The sequence below is a fragment of the Notolepis coatsorum genome (assembly GCF_963971535.1).
Source record: "Notolepis coatsorum genome assembly, chromosome: 10".
Classification (NCBI taxonomy): Eukaryota; Metazoa; Chordata; class Actinopteri; order Aulopiformes; family Paralepididae; genus Notolepis; species Notolepis coatsorum.
This window is the reverse complement of record NC_140174.1, coordinates 23,302,696-23,315,889: the sequence shown is the minus strand read 5'-3', so window position 1 is coordinate 23,315,889 and position 13,194 is coordinate 23,302,696. Positions and strand designations below refer to the sequence as shown.

The 13,194-nt window shown below is 47.3% G+C and overlaps 1 protein-coding gene across 1 annotated transcript in view; it reads left to right on the top strand.

The window, feature by feature from the left end:
• The window catches only part of tnrc6ba (trinucleotide repeat containing adaptor 6Ba), a 70,745-nt gene that overhangs the window by 26,621 nt on the left and 30,930 nt on the right, over window positions 1-13,194 (top strand). The window contains 6 exon segments of the mRNA XM_084323756.1: window positions 488-705; window positions 707-1,103; window positions 1,106-1,278; window positions 1,280-3,442; window positions 3,596-4,007; window positions 10,138-10,305. Of these exon segments, the coding sequence (XP_084179882.1) occupies window positions 488-705; window positions 707-1,103; window positions 1,106-1,278; window positions 1,280-3,442; window positions 3,596-4,007; window positions 10,138-10,305 (3,531 nt within the window).

Sequence of the window (13,194 nt, the reverse complement as noted above, 5' to 3'; positions counted from 1 at the left end):
ACCTCTCTGGCAGCTAAGGGTTAAGTGTCGTTGTTCGTCAAATAGTAACAAGCTCGAGTGTTACTCTCTTGAGTGCATAGTGGTGTAGACATGTTAGCATGATCAGTATAGTAGTAGGGTACAAAGTAGTAAAAAAAAAACTAAGAAGGTTTTAGGATTAGATTCTGTCAGCTATTTTCTTTTAAGAATTGTTTCTGCTTGCCTTTATGTGTTGCCTTTTCACTGTGTCAGTAGTGAATGGGGTGTCAACTAAGGCATACAGTGACTCTTGTGCTGGTTTTTAAAATGAGCCTCAAGTGAGTCCTTGTGTAAGATTGGCTGCAAGTACACAATTTGACTGTTGGCTTTACAAGCATAACCGGCATTTCATCACTGTCCTGTCACACTTAACATTAAAAAAAAAAAAAGTTTATGCAATAAGTGATATTTTCTATTATACAATAAATACCTACTGTTTGATCCCGTCATTCCGTTTCTCTCCCCTCAGATTCCGGTGCCGCTGCCTCCTCGCTGCCCCTCACCTCATCACCAATCGCTGCTTCTACTACTACTTCTAATTATGCAAATTCCATGTGGGGGGCGGGCTCCGGCAGCCAGGCCCCCTCTCAGGGCAGAGAGAAGGTGATCGTCGACGGCAACGACCTGGAGGAGTGGCCCAGCATTGCCGGCAGTGACGGGGGAGGAGCTTCCGCCGCCACGGCGACCGGCGGCGGGTGGCGGCGGCAACAACAACAACAACAACGGAATTCCCGTGAACAGCAGCATCAGTGCCTCCGGCTCCGGCGGCCAATCCTCATCCACTTCCTCGTTCTCTTTGCCCAATGAATGTATGCAGTCGTCCGGTGGCGCGGCGGCGTGGGGGACGGCTGCCTCCCAGGGTCACGGAGGAGGGGGCGCAGCAGCTACAGCTGGGCCTCTGCTGCAGCAGCCCTCCTCACTTTCCAAAGCCTCCGCTGTGCCGACGAGCCACGATGCTAGTGGCCCCGTCGGTGGCAGCAGTGGGATTCCAGGTGCCAATTTCAACCCAAATGCCAACCCTTCAGCCTGGCCTGCCCTGGTGCAGCAGGACGGGGCCCCCGCCGCAGGAGACGGAGCCCCGCCTTCCTCCATCACCAGGGCCCCGGAGGAGGGCCTTTGTCTGCCAACAACCCCGCATCCCTGGGGCTGGGAGCGGGGGGAGTCGGGGTGCTAGGGGGTCACCCGTCTTTATCTGTGAATCAATCAAACGCCCATCAGCACCAACTTCACCAAATGCAATCCAGAGACAGAGAGATGGGAGGGGGGGGGGAAATGGGAGAGCGGATCAGCAGGACCAAAAATGGCGGGGGCGGCCGACGGGGCTGGGGGAGGAATGGACTGTGGTGTGGGAGGAGGGGGAGGCAACGTGGGAGAGCACAGCCTCGCCTCCTCGGCCTCTCAATGGAGAGGCCAGCCTTCTTACCCTGCTGCTAACTCCAACACGGGTGCCTCAAGGACTGACGGATGGGAGAGTGGAGGAGGAGGTGGTGGTGGTAGTAGTAGTGGAGGAGGAGCGGGATTCGGAGCTGCTGAGGGGGATAACGGGACATCGGGGTGGGGGTACCCGAGTCCGGCGAGCGGCGGTGGCAACGCCTGGGGCAGTGCTGACAGCGGGGGCAGCGGTGGTCAGACCTCCGGGGTAACTCAGGGAGGGTGGGGGGCATCAGGAGCAGGAGGGGAGAGAGGGATGTCGGGTGAAGACTGGGGTGGGAACTCCAGTGGGGTAGGTGGACCTAATCCAGTAGGGGAGGGGCATGGAGGCGGCAGTAACGGCAGCAGCGGTGGGGCTGGCGGTGGGGGGGGCTCCAGCGCTGGTGGCAACCCCCCCGCAGCCTCCCTCCCTCCCTCTACCTCCTCCCCTACGACCACCACCACTACGACCAGAGCTTGGGACAATCAGAAGGGGGAGGGGGACACGGTGGAGTGGGGCGGGGGAGGAGGTGGAGGAGGAGCAGCAGGGGGAGGAGGAGGAGGAGGAGGGCAGGGAGGAAGAGGAGGATCTTCGTCCAGCGGCGGGACCTCCAGAGCGGGAAGCGGGGGTCACAACGGTCAGAGCCAGCGGCCCCAACGCCCGGCGCCTAACGCTGAAGCTGCCTTACAGAGCCTGCTCAGCCGGTCTGACCTGGACCCACGGGTCCTGTCCAACTCGGGCTGGGGCCAGACCCAGATCCGACAGAACACGGCCTGGGTCCTGGAAGGAGAAGTAGGAGGAGGAGGAGGAGGAGGAGGAGGAGGAGGAGGAAGCAGAAGCACGTCAACATCTGCTTCGTCCAAGCGTGCCGCGTCTTCTCACGGTTCTTCTCAGTATTCTGGTCCCGGAGCCACAACCGCTGACCCGTCGGGCCCGGGACCCAATCCTTCCCTGGCTCCCTCGGCCAGCTCATCCGGAGAAGGCTGGGAGAGCAGCAGCAACAGTAGCAGTAGCGGGGCCTCTATGTCCGGGAGGGGCCCTCCGCCTTCAGGCCCCAATATGAGGAATCCTGGCGTCTCACAATCTGGGTCGGTGAACCCTGGAGCTGGACTGGGAGCGGGACAGAGCCAACAGGGCAAGGCCTCCGGGTGGGGAGGGGGCGGAGGAGGAGGGATGGGGACCGGGGACGGTCAGGGAGGAAAGGGGTGGGGGGGGAACGAAGAGTGGAGAGGCAACCGAGGAGGAAACGGGGGAGGAGGGAACGGGGGAGGAGGGAACGGGGGAGGGTGGGGCGATCATGGACAACAGGGTAACCCGGCAAGCGGAGGAGGCGGAGGCTGGGGTCAGGAGGAGAAAGGGACCGGGGGATGGAAGGAGATGGGGAGAGATGGAGGGGGAGGGGGGGGAGGAGGAGGAGGAGGAGGAGGAGGAGGGGGAAGCGGGTGGGGTTCAGGGCAGAGGGGTGGGGGAGGTGGGGACTGGGGAGAGCGAGAGGCCAAATCAAACAGTGGAGGAGGAGGAGGAGGAGGAGGAGGAGGAGGAGGAGGAGGAGGAGGATGGGGAGAGGAGAGGAAAGGTGGATTAGGAAACTCAGGTGGGGACTCTGAGGTGGGCAAATGGGGGAGCTGGGATGAAGGAGCTCCTAGGAGAACCTGGGGGGCGGGTGGCACAGGGGGAGGAGGGAGCGGAGGAGGAGGAGGAGGAGGAGGAGGAGGGGGGGACATGGGGTCCAAACCCCATCAGGGCTGGGGTGGAGAGAATGGTGGAGGAAACAAAATGCACCAGATGCCAAACAGCCAGTCGGGTCCCATCAAAGGCCCGCCGGCAACCCTGCAACAGCAGCAATCTCAGCCCCGCAATCAGCATCCACAGCAGCAAGCGCTGGACCAAGGGGCTATGCAAGGGGGCTGGGGGCGGCAGCCTGTCTCCCAAGCCCAGAATCAGAACCAGAACCAGAACCAAAGCTCAGGCTGGACCTCGGGGCCCATTCCCGGTGGCCCCGGAGGAGGAGGAGTAGGCGGAGGAGGAGGAGTAGGCGGAGGAGGAGTAGGCGGAGGAGGAGGAGTAGGCGGAGGAGGAGTAGGCGGAGGAGGAGGAGTAGGCGGAGGAGGAGGCGGCGGAGGAGGAGGAGGAGGAGCCGGAGTAGGAGGTGGAGGCGGAGGCGGGAGTGGATCGGAACCAAGCGGCTGGGAGGAACCGTCGCCACAGTCCGTAAGCAGGAAGAACGAGATCGACGACGGGACGTCGGCATGGGGAGACCCGACCAATTACACCTCCAAGCCGGTTAACCTGTGGGATAAGAACAGTGCCCCCGCTGGCCAGCAGCCGTCGGTGCACAGCCAGGGCCAGGCTCAGGCTCAACAGCAGCAGCAGCAACAGCAACAACAACAGCAACAACAGCAGCAGCAGCAACAACAACAACAACAACAACAACAACAACAGCAGCAGCAGCAGGGGCCTCCATTGCAGCAGCAGCAGGGGCCTCCATTGCAGCAGCAGCCTAGCAGACAGGCAGTAGGTCTTGGTGGGAACAGGGACATCAATCCTGCACACGGACCTGCGAAAGCTTCAGCTATGGGTAGGTGACTAGGAGAGATGTTCATTTTTAGAGTTTAACTTTAAAAAGGCCATATTGTGCTTTTTGGTTTCCCCCTTATCTTGTTATATGCCTGGAGTTATCCAAAATCCACACCAAAAAGAGTTATTCTCTGAGACAGAAAACACTGCTCCTGAACTGCATGAAATGGCTAGTTTTTAGGCCAGCCTTTTCTTATGTTACACGTCTTACAAATAAGACTGTTCAATTACTTTATCTAAATCCAATCAATATTCCTAATGTTATAATAATACAATAACCTAAATATACAGCTAAGCCCCATTGTATTCTGAAATGTAGACTTTAACAGTGTAGGAAACTAAGCCAATAGAAATAAGGTATAACTCATGAGTGCTTTGGCTCTTATAGGAGTCCTTGAGCTTTTAGTTTGTTTTAGTATTGCGCTACATTTAATAATGTCATTTATCAGCCATCTGTGATAGGAGTGCAGATGTTTCTGCACTCCTTGCAAGAAGAATCACATATTACCGGTAGTTGTTTCTCGTGAGTGGGATTCATCCAAAAACTGAGATAAGAGTGTTCTTCATTACTGGAAGAGATTCACTCGGAGGCGCTTTAACAATGGATCACTAGAAGGCTTGCCAGGGGCAAGGTCATCTCTTTGGACTGAGGAATTTAATACCAATACTTCAGTTGCTTGAAGCCTGAAGGTATGTGAACCCCCCCCCCAGAACAGTCAGTTTTCCAAAAACCCCACCCCACACATCAATCTCCACCACGTCAATCCCCACCACATCTCCATCCAAGGGGGGGGGGGGGGGAATCGGGATTTATTATTATTATTATATATTTATTTTTTTGCACCACTGATTAGCTTTATTTTTATTTTGTTTTGAATTTTGATCCAATGCTGCAATAAGTGAAGAAAAAAAAAAGCTATGTAGTATGGATATACTGTTAAAAAAGCCATATCCATGTTGGATATAATGGATAGTTGGATACTGTTAAATAAAAAAACGACCTTAACTCATTGACTGCCAGGGATTAGCCGGGTCCCGTTGTAGCTATGCCACGCTTTAAAGATAGGAGTGCGTCACCTTGTTTGTAGAGCAGCTATATCTATATTCTATATTATAGCTATGGGGACGATACTATGGTCATTTTGACAGTGACTTTCTTCCGTCCAAGATGCAAAAAAGATGCATACGATCGCACGTTATCCTGTGGTGAATATAAGTATAATTTCAGAGTGATCCGGGATAATTCCTGGGAAGCGAGTAATAGGGCGCAACGTGAATTCTACTATAAGCGTTGGCGTTTCTTGCCTGGACACGCTACTATTTCCAAATCAAATGTATATAATAGGTATTATGTTTCATCATGAATGCATGAAAGGGGGGGGGGGGGGGGTAGTTTTTTTATGCTTTGATGGCCAGTAACGGCATTCGTGTTGAACACTACAGAAGCCGATCAGCTGGATGGATATGAAAACATTGTTGGATCAAGCTGAAATTGATGTCAGATAGTCCTTACCTGTGGTCGGTGGTAGTCCAAAAAGAATATTCCAATTGTCTGATCGCGATTTCCAGTATTGGTGTCCATCTGGTCCCGGACGCTTAATTATTTAAGGTAACCAACTTGCGTCTAGCCACGCCCCCGCGGCGACGCGGCAGCTGCTAATAATGATTTACATTATTACAAATATGGTAACGTGGTTGTGGCTTTTACAAATAGTGGTTAGCTTTAGAGATGAATGGCTATGATCACGGAGCAATAGTGTTAGGTGAAACGGATACATTTTTTTAAATAAATGTATATTTGTACTTTGCGTGCATGTGCAAACGGGAACGGGACACACATCTGTGCAATAGCACATACCACCAAAGTCACTGGCCCACTGTGTGCGTGTGTGTGTATCTGCGTGTGCAAACGGGAATGGGACACAGACATTTGAACGATTAACACATTCCCTGCCATTGGTTATACCCATCAATATACCTAGTCTGCCACCACTGTAAGCCTATGGAGATGTTTACCTTCTTTGCAGGGCTATAACACTATGTACATAATGGATCGCTTTATAAACTTAATAATCGATATGATTTCGGCGTTTATTGCGACATAGAAACCGGAAATGGACCTAGGCGATCGACGTCCTATACTTGGGATATTTCACCGCCAGTCTCTTTGACGCACGGTAAGAGGACACTAACGTTATTTTCAGCCCAATTGTTTATTAACTCTTTCAGTGCCACGCCTGGTTTTCCATTTTACCGCTTGAATGCCACCATCCGCGCCAATGTTAACGTTAATATCGCCTAATCTATGTTTTAAATTATGGCTATGTGTCTAATCTGCCCATCGCATTATCAAAGACTATTTTCCAGACAGTGCTGTGAAGGCAGATTGTTTTTTTATCGCGTCGTTGCCGTTTCAGAGCAGTTAGAAAAGCCCCCGTTTTGATATAAAAAACAGCTCATTCTGGAGCATTCTATGAAAATCGTCTTTTAGTGGAATATTCCACAACGTTGATATTCGTCGGCCTTTTTATGAATCGTTTTCAAATAAACGCTAGATGATCAATATTATACGTGCACGCACGCACATTACGGCCGCGCGCGGATAATCGCCTCGTTGATTTCCTCTCGGAGTTTTACATTGAAACCGAAAGAAGACATTTCACAAAACAGCTTATAACTTCATCAAACTTACTCTGATTATCCTACCACTGATAACATAGAGTCCTTACCTGACATCAGATGGTATCCAACTGGTATATTCCAATTCCTGATCACCATTCGAAAAAATCGATACGTGTATGGATCCAACGCGACACAGTGGATCTCCATGATCCGCGGGGATCTGAGGCTCCAGAATGAACTCTAGTAACCCCGGCTGGATCAGTGAACTGGAAAATGTGGAGTACCGGATTTTTTTCCCCATTCATTTTCATTGAGTCCATTCCAAAATCACTTATGTCATCTGGGAGACGACAGGGGGCGCTTTTTTCCACAGTGATCACCGGCGCAGCTCGGCAATACTCGGGTAGGCTCGGGTGATGCAATAATTTTTCAGATCGAAAAAAAAAAAAATAATAATAATTCCGAGAAATCTCGTGAGTGGCTAGCAACCACCTATAAAAAAACACGAGAAATCTCGTGAGTGGCACTGAAAGAGTTAACACTTTGGGTGCCGGAAAACGCTTTACAGCGTCATTCCCGGCCATGCTCAAGTTGCCGAAGGACGCTTTACAGCGTCTTTAATATCAATATTTCAAAAATCTGTGATCGGATTCATATTTCCCCTCCGCTGGCCTGAGATCCACCAGGAGGGCCCACTGAGCTCTCTGGCGGTTCAGGAGCGCCATCTGGTGGCCGATCGGTGCAATCGCCAAACAGGAAGTGCTGTGGAGGTTGTGCTGGTCGGCCATATTACTTCCGGGCACTCGGTTTGGCTCCCGGCACTCTGGCTCGTCACAATATATAGCGATCCATTGCCAATAACTCGATAAACAACATGATTTGGACATATATAGTATTATACAAGCTGGAAATGGTTCATCAGGATAAACATCCCATAATCGAAAACGGTCTACACCACGCTGATCGTCCAACGGCGCGAGGAAGATCCGGTAAGATTCAGCGTTATTTTTGAACGTGTTCCATATAAACTGTTATGATGAACATATGACCCACACTAGATGAATGATATAACGCTGCCCACGGAATTATAAACGATCCCCCGCCCATCCGGTCATCATCAGATCATACGTAGATCATTCTAGAAGTACATCCAATTGAAATTTTTTATATCGCCCCGATTGCCATCAAACTGTATTTTATCATCAATATAATGCATTTGGGGCTATAGATCACGTTCTGGAGAAAGCTGCAGAAAGAGATGAAAACATACTTATACATTAGACCATACTTTACTATGAATATGTGAATGAAAAAGTTTAACGTTGCTACACAATGAACAATACATATAGGACTTTGAATGGGCCCTAATAATGGCAATGTAGCAATAGAATTTAAAAAGTTATAGCCATGCAAAGAAGGGGTACTTCTCCATAGACAAATAGAGCTGGCAATCTATGGTATATCATGAATTTAACCCATGGCACCCAAAGTGTTAATTTCACTGCAAACCATCTGATCAATATATCACCCATACTACATAAAGCCGTTACTGATGATCGGGCAATTATAAACGACCCCCCCCCCCCCCCCCCTTTCCTCCACGCATGATGAAGCATAACGTATACGATCATATACAGTTGAATTTTTTAATATAGCGTGTATAGGGAATAAACGGCAATCGATAATCTATATATGCGTTTAGGCCTATAACTCACGTTCTAGGAATTACTGCAGAAAACGATAAAAACATACTTATATATAGATTATATAAGTATAACGTTCCTACATCCTGAACGATAGATAATCGATGTTGAATGGGCCATAGTAATGTCAATATAGCAATACAATTTAAAAAGTTATAGCCCTGCAAAGAAGGTAAACATCTCCATAGACTTACAGCGCTGGCAGAGAGGGTACTTTGATGGGTACAATGGCTGGCACAGAAAGTGTTAAGGCAAACCAGAACTGTGATCATTTTTAATCTGATTTAGTTTGTGTAACTTGTTTCTTGTTTTTATTGTTGTTTTTATCATTGATTGTCACAATGCTTTTACCCTAAGCAGGCTATTTATTTATTGAAAGAGTTTTGCTGTCTCCTGGTGTAAATTAGCTCTTGCTACAACCCTGCATGTTTACATTTTGTATTTTGTACTTGATGTTCATTAACATGTGCTGTCCCTATCAAATAAACTATCAAATCAAACTACTGCTACAAAAGTAACAGTCACTTAACTTTAGCTTTTGCCCCTTTTATGCATACAATGCCTATGTTTTGGCTAGTGTTGCTCTTCTAGAAAAATAATCCTTTCAGGGTTGCCTATTGAAATACTGTACACCTTCAGTACAGAAACATTGTTTATGAGTTTGCGTGACTGCCAATTACGTCACACCGCCTGCACCCACCTCTGCTCTGCTGATGATAACGCTAGCCAAGTTAGCGCACACACACAGATACACACGCACAGTGGGCCAGTGACTTTGGTGTAGGGGTGTAACAATGCATCGATCCTAAGGGGAAAATTCAACTGCATCGATTTGAAAATGTTAGAATCGATTATCGCAATTCGCAAAAAAGCACGACTGAGGCTGTAATCTTCACTCGCACACCGTGCAAGTAATTGATTTTTCCGGTTCGCGCACACATATTTCTAGGGGCAAATGCGAGCAATATGGTCGCACTGTAGAGCCCTGCCACTGAGAGTCCGCGCTGGCAGGTGAAAAGATGTGACAGGCTGCCTCCTCGTGTACCGGAGGGGACACGTGATGCAAGGCTTCTATCCTCCCTACAACCGACCAGTGGGGGGCATAGTCGAGCAACGTTCAAGACGGGGGAGGAGAGAATTGGAAACTCGAAATTGGGATGGGAGAAAAAAATTTAAAAAAGGAGAAAAAGTGGATATAAAAAAAATATCAAGTTCGTTTTTATAGTGTAAATATTGGCTACTTCATTGAACGTACAGAGAGAGAGGGAGAGAGAGCCCCCCCTTCCTCACTATTAAAACTCCATGAAACTGATTTCTCCTGTGCCTGTGAGCTAGCTTAGCCTAGTTAGCAGCTAACGTTAGTTAATTAAAAAGGTTTTTAACCGCGACAGGCATATAGTTATGGCGAGGATATAAAGCATGTTAGATGCATTTTTTAGACCCATTGCTCGCAGAGTTTACATAGAACCAGTGCGATTCGCAGGAGGAGTCACAGGCTGTAGAACGCAGGACTGAAGAGCTGCCATAGCTTCTAAACTGTAAGGTGGGGATATCAGGCTCAGGCTGAGCCCTTCCCTTCCAGCGAAACACGGAAGTTATGTGACTGTCGAGTCCTGGCGCTAGGCAGAATCACGAATAGTGGTCTAAAAGAAGTGAATTCCATTTTGAATGTGATTCACTGCGCATTAGTTAGATTACATGTTGCGCATGTTATGACTTTGAATGTCTTCCATTTCCACCGCAAAAGGCACATTTAACAATACGACGCGTCTATTGTAATGCATCTCCGGGTGTCTCTCTCTCTAGGTCCATCGGGCTGGGGCGGAGCCTCCCCCACTACTACCACGGTGGATAACGGCACGTCGGCCTGGGGGAAGACCACCGAAGCCCCTACCGGCTGGGTAGACCCGGAGGATGCTGCGGGGAAGGCGGCAGGGGGCTGGGGGAACCTGCCTCCCAACCCCATCAAACCTGGTCAGGAAAATTATCATAATGGTTGATATTTGATACAATTCATGTTAGACGCTCGTAGGGATGGGTACCGTTCACATTTGAACCGATACGGTACCAGTACCGGTACCTGTGAATCGATACCGGTACCCAACGGTACCTTTTTTCTGTACTTTAGTCTCTAAAAAATGTAATGTGAAAAAAAATATCCAAACTTCAAATAACTACACTTTCAACCGTTTTCGGCTTGCCATTGCCCCGACTGCTTTGTTGTTGAATCAAGTCAAATCCTAGGTAAGCGTATATTGTGCGTGTGAACGTTGACATAAAAAAAAAGTGCAAAAAAAAAAATGGTAAGTACCTTTTAAAGTACAGAATTCGGTACCCATCCCTAGACGCCGGCCTGATTGGTGTTCGCTAGACTGAATGACATGAATGGCAACACTGTAGTATAGTGACTGTCTGTGTCTGTCCTCCACTCCAGAAATTCATACTTGACTAGTGGCTACGTTCACACTGCAGGCTAAAAATGGCCTAAATCTGCTTATTTTCTCATATGTGACTCGGATCAGATTATTTTATGACAGTGTGAGCAGCACAAATCGCATGGAATCTGATCTTTTCAATTCTGATTTGTGCCACTTTCATATGTGTGGTCCTAAATCAGATACAGGTATTTTTGCAATGCGACCCGAGTCTGAACAGTCATGTCAGAATTCATGCTTTACTCTTGATTGACATTCATCACACTTCTGCACTGGCGGGAATCACTGTGAATACAAATATGGAAGACGGCTGTGAGGGAGGCGGTCAGTGGAGGGACAGTGAGGTGTCTACCTTATTTGTGGTGATACTTCTGTACAAGCAAAACCTGAGGGGACGTATCATAACCGGTCTGTGTTTGAAAGCATATTGAGAGAAGAAATGTCTCTTTCACCTCCTCCTCACCCCCATTATCATCAATTATCTGGCCTCCACTGCAATTTATAAATCAAACCATAAACTGTGACTTCAGTGTCCTGTCCTCCATGTTTACATCCATCTTCTTTATTGTTCATTTACATGCAGGTCACTTCAGGAGCGTGAGCTGTTCACACTGGAATCTAATATTGGCCACATTTATAAAAATAAATAATAATAAAAATTCTAATAATGTAAACAGCCAAACAACAAGAACATTCTGATCTGAGCAATGAATCAGAATTGAGCTCTAAGGCTAATAGTCACAGGATTTTTCTTCATTTAATAGACAAATCTGTCAGATTGTTTCCCCACATAAGCACTGTAAATTAGGGATGGGACCGAATATTTGAAAATTCGAATAGTCGATTTAATTTTTTTACAATCAAATATTCGTTTTGTAAAAAAATAAATATATATATATATACCGGTATATATTATTATTATTATTTTTTTTTATATAAAATGCTTCCTTTTTTTTAAGCAAACATTCTTATTTAATTCCTTTTTATATTTAGAGGCAGCCTCATTTTCATAGCTTAATTGATCAAAAAGATGCACATGCTACTGTTTCTGTTTGTTTATTAACACATTAACTGCCACAGAGTTTGATCATTTTATACCATTCTCTGCCAGCACTGTAAGTCTATGGAGATGTTCACCTTCTTTGCAGGGCTATAACTTTTTAAATTGTATTGCTAAATTGACATTACTATGGCCCATTCAACATTGATTATCTATCGTTCAGGATGTAGGAACGTTTTACTTTTTCATTCACACATTCATACGGAAATACCGTCTAGAGTATACATATGTTTTTATCGTTTTCTGCAGTAATTCCTAGAACGTGAGATATAGGCATAAATGCATATATAGATGATCAAATGCCGTTTGGTTCCGATCCACGCTATATTAAAAATTTCAACTGTACATGGTCCTAAACGTTATGACTGCTGATAATGCACGGGGGGGGGGGGGGGGGGGCGTTTATAATTCCGTGATCGTCGTTAAATGCTTCATGTAGTATGGGTGATATATAGATCAGAGCTGTTTGTATGGATAATAATAAACACTCAGGCTGAAAATAACGTCAGCCTCCTCTTACCGGCAACTCGCCGATCATCCACCAGGTGGCAGTATTGAAGCGTTGCAGAGTTGTGCCAAGTCCCACAAGGCTCCGTGAGGGAAATATGAAATATGATCAAAATAACGTTGTACGCCGTGATCTGGCAGAATTTGCATGAACTTGAAACCCGTTGTACGACGTTTTTGGGCGCAGGAAGTGTTAAAGCCGGTTGATAGGCCAATGCAATGCTGTTATTATAGGCTACGATGGTGAATGGTGTCATTTTGATTTATTGTCGGTCAGCTGATAATCTTTTTTTTTTTTTTATAAATATATTTTTTATATACATTTGGGGGGGGGGGGGGGGCTAATCAAACGTATACAAAAATTATGGCTATGTGTCTAATACGCCCGTCGCTTATCAATGACATGCTTGCAGTCAACATGTGCGAAACGGATTGTTTTTTCATCGGTACATTTCCGTTTGATACCATTTTGAAAAACACTTGTTTTTGGAAATATGTGAAAAAAACTCTGATTACCCCAAGACTGGTAAAATAGATTCCTTACCTCAGATCAGATGTTCTCCAAAAACATTATTCCAATTCCTGATCGCCATTCCAAATATCGATCGCGTTTATTGACCCAACGCTGGGTGCTCGAAACATATTCCACGCTGTTCTGAGGGTCGGCAATGAATGCAATCGGGTCGTGTTACATGCCGGGTAAGTAAAATGTGGATTCCGGATTTTCTTTTCCCCATCCATTTCCATTCAGTCCAATCCAATGGGTGCATTACCATCCGGGAGACGATAGGGGGCGGTATTTTCCCTGTTCGAGCTCAAAGCCAGTCCCAATGTTAACGTGAGGCTAGATTGATGAAAAAT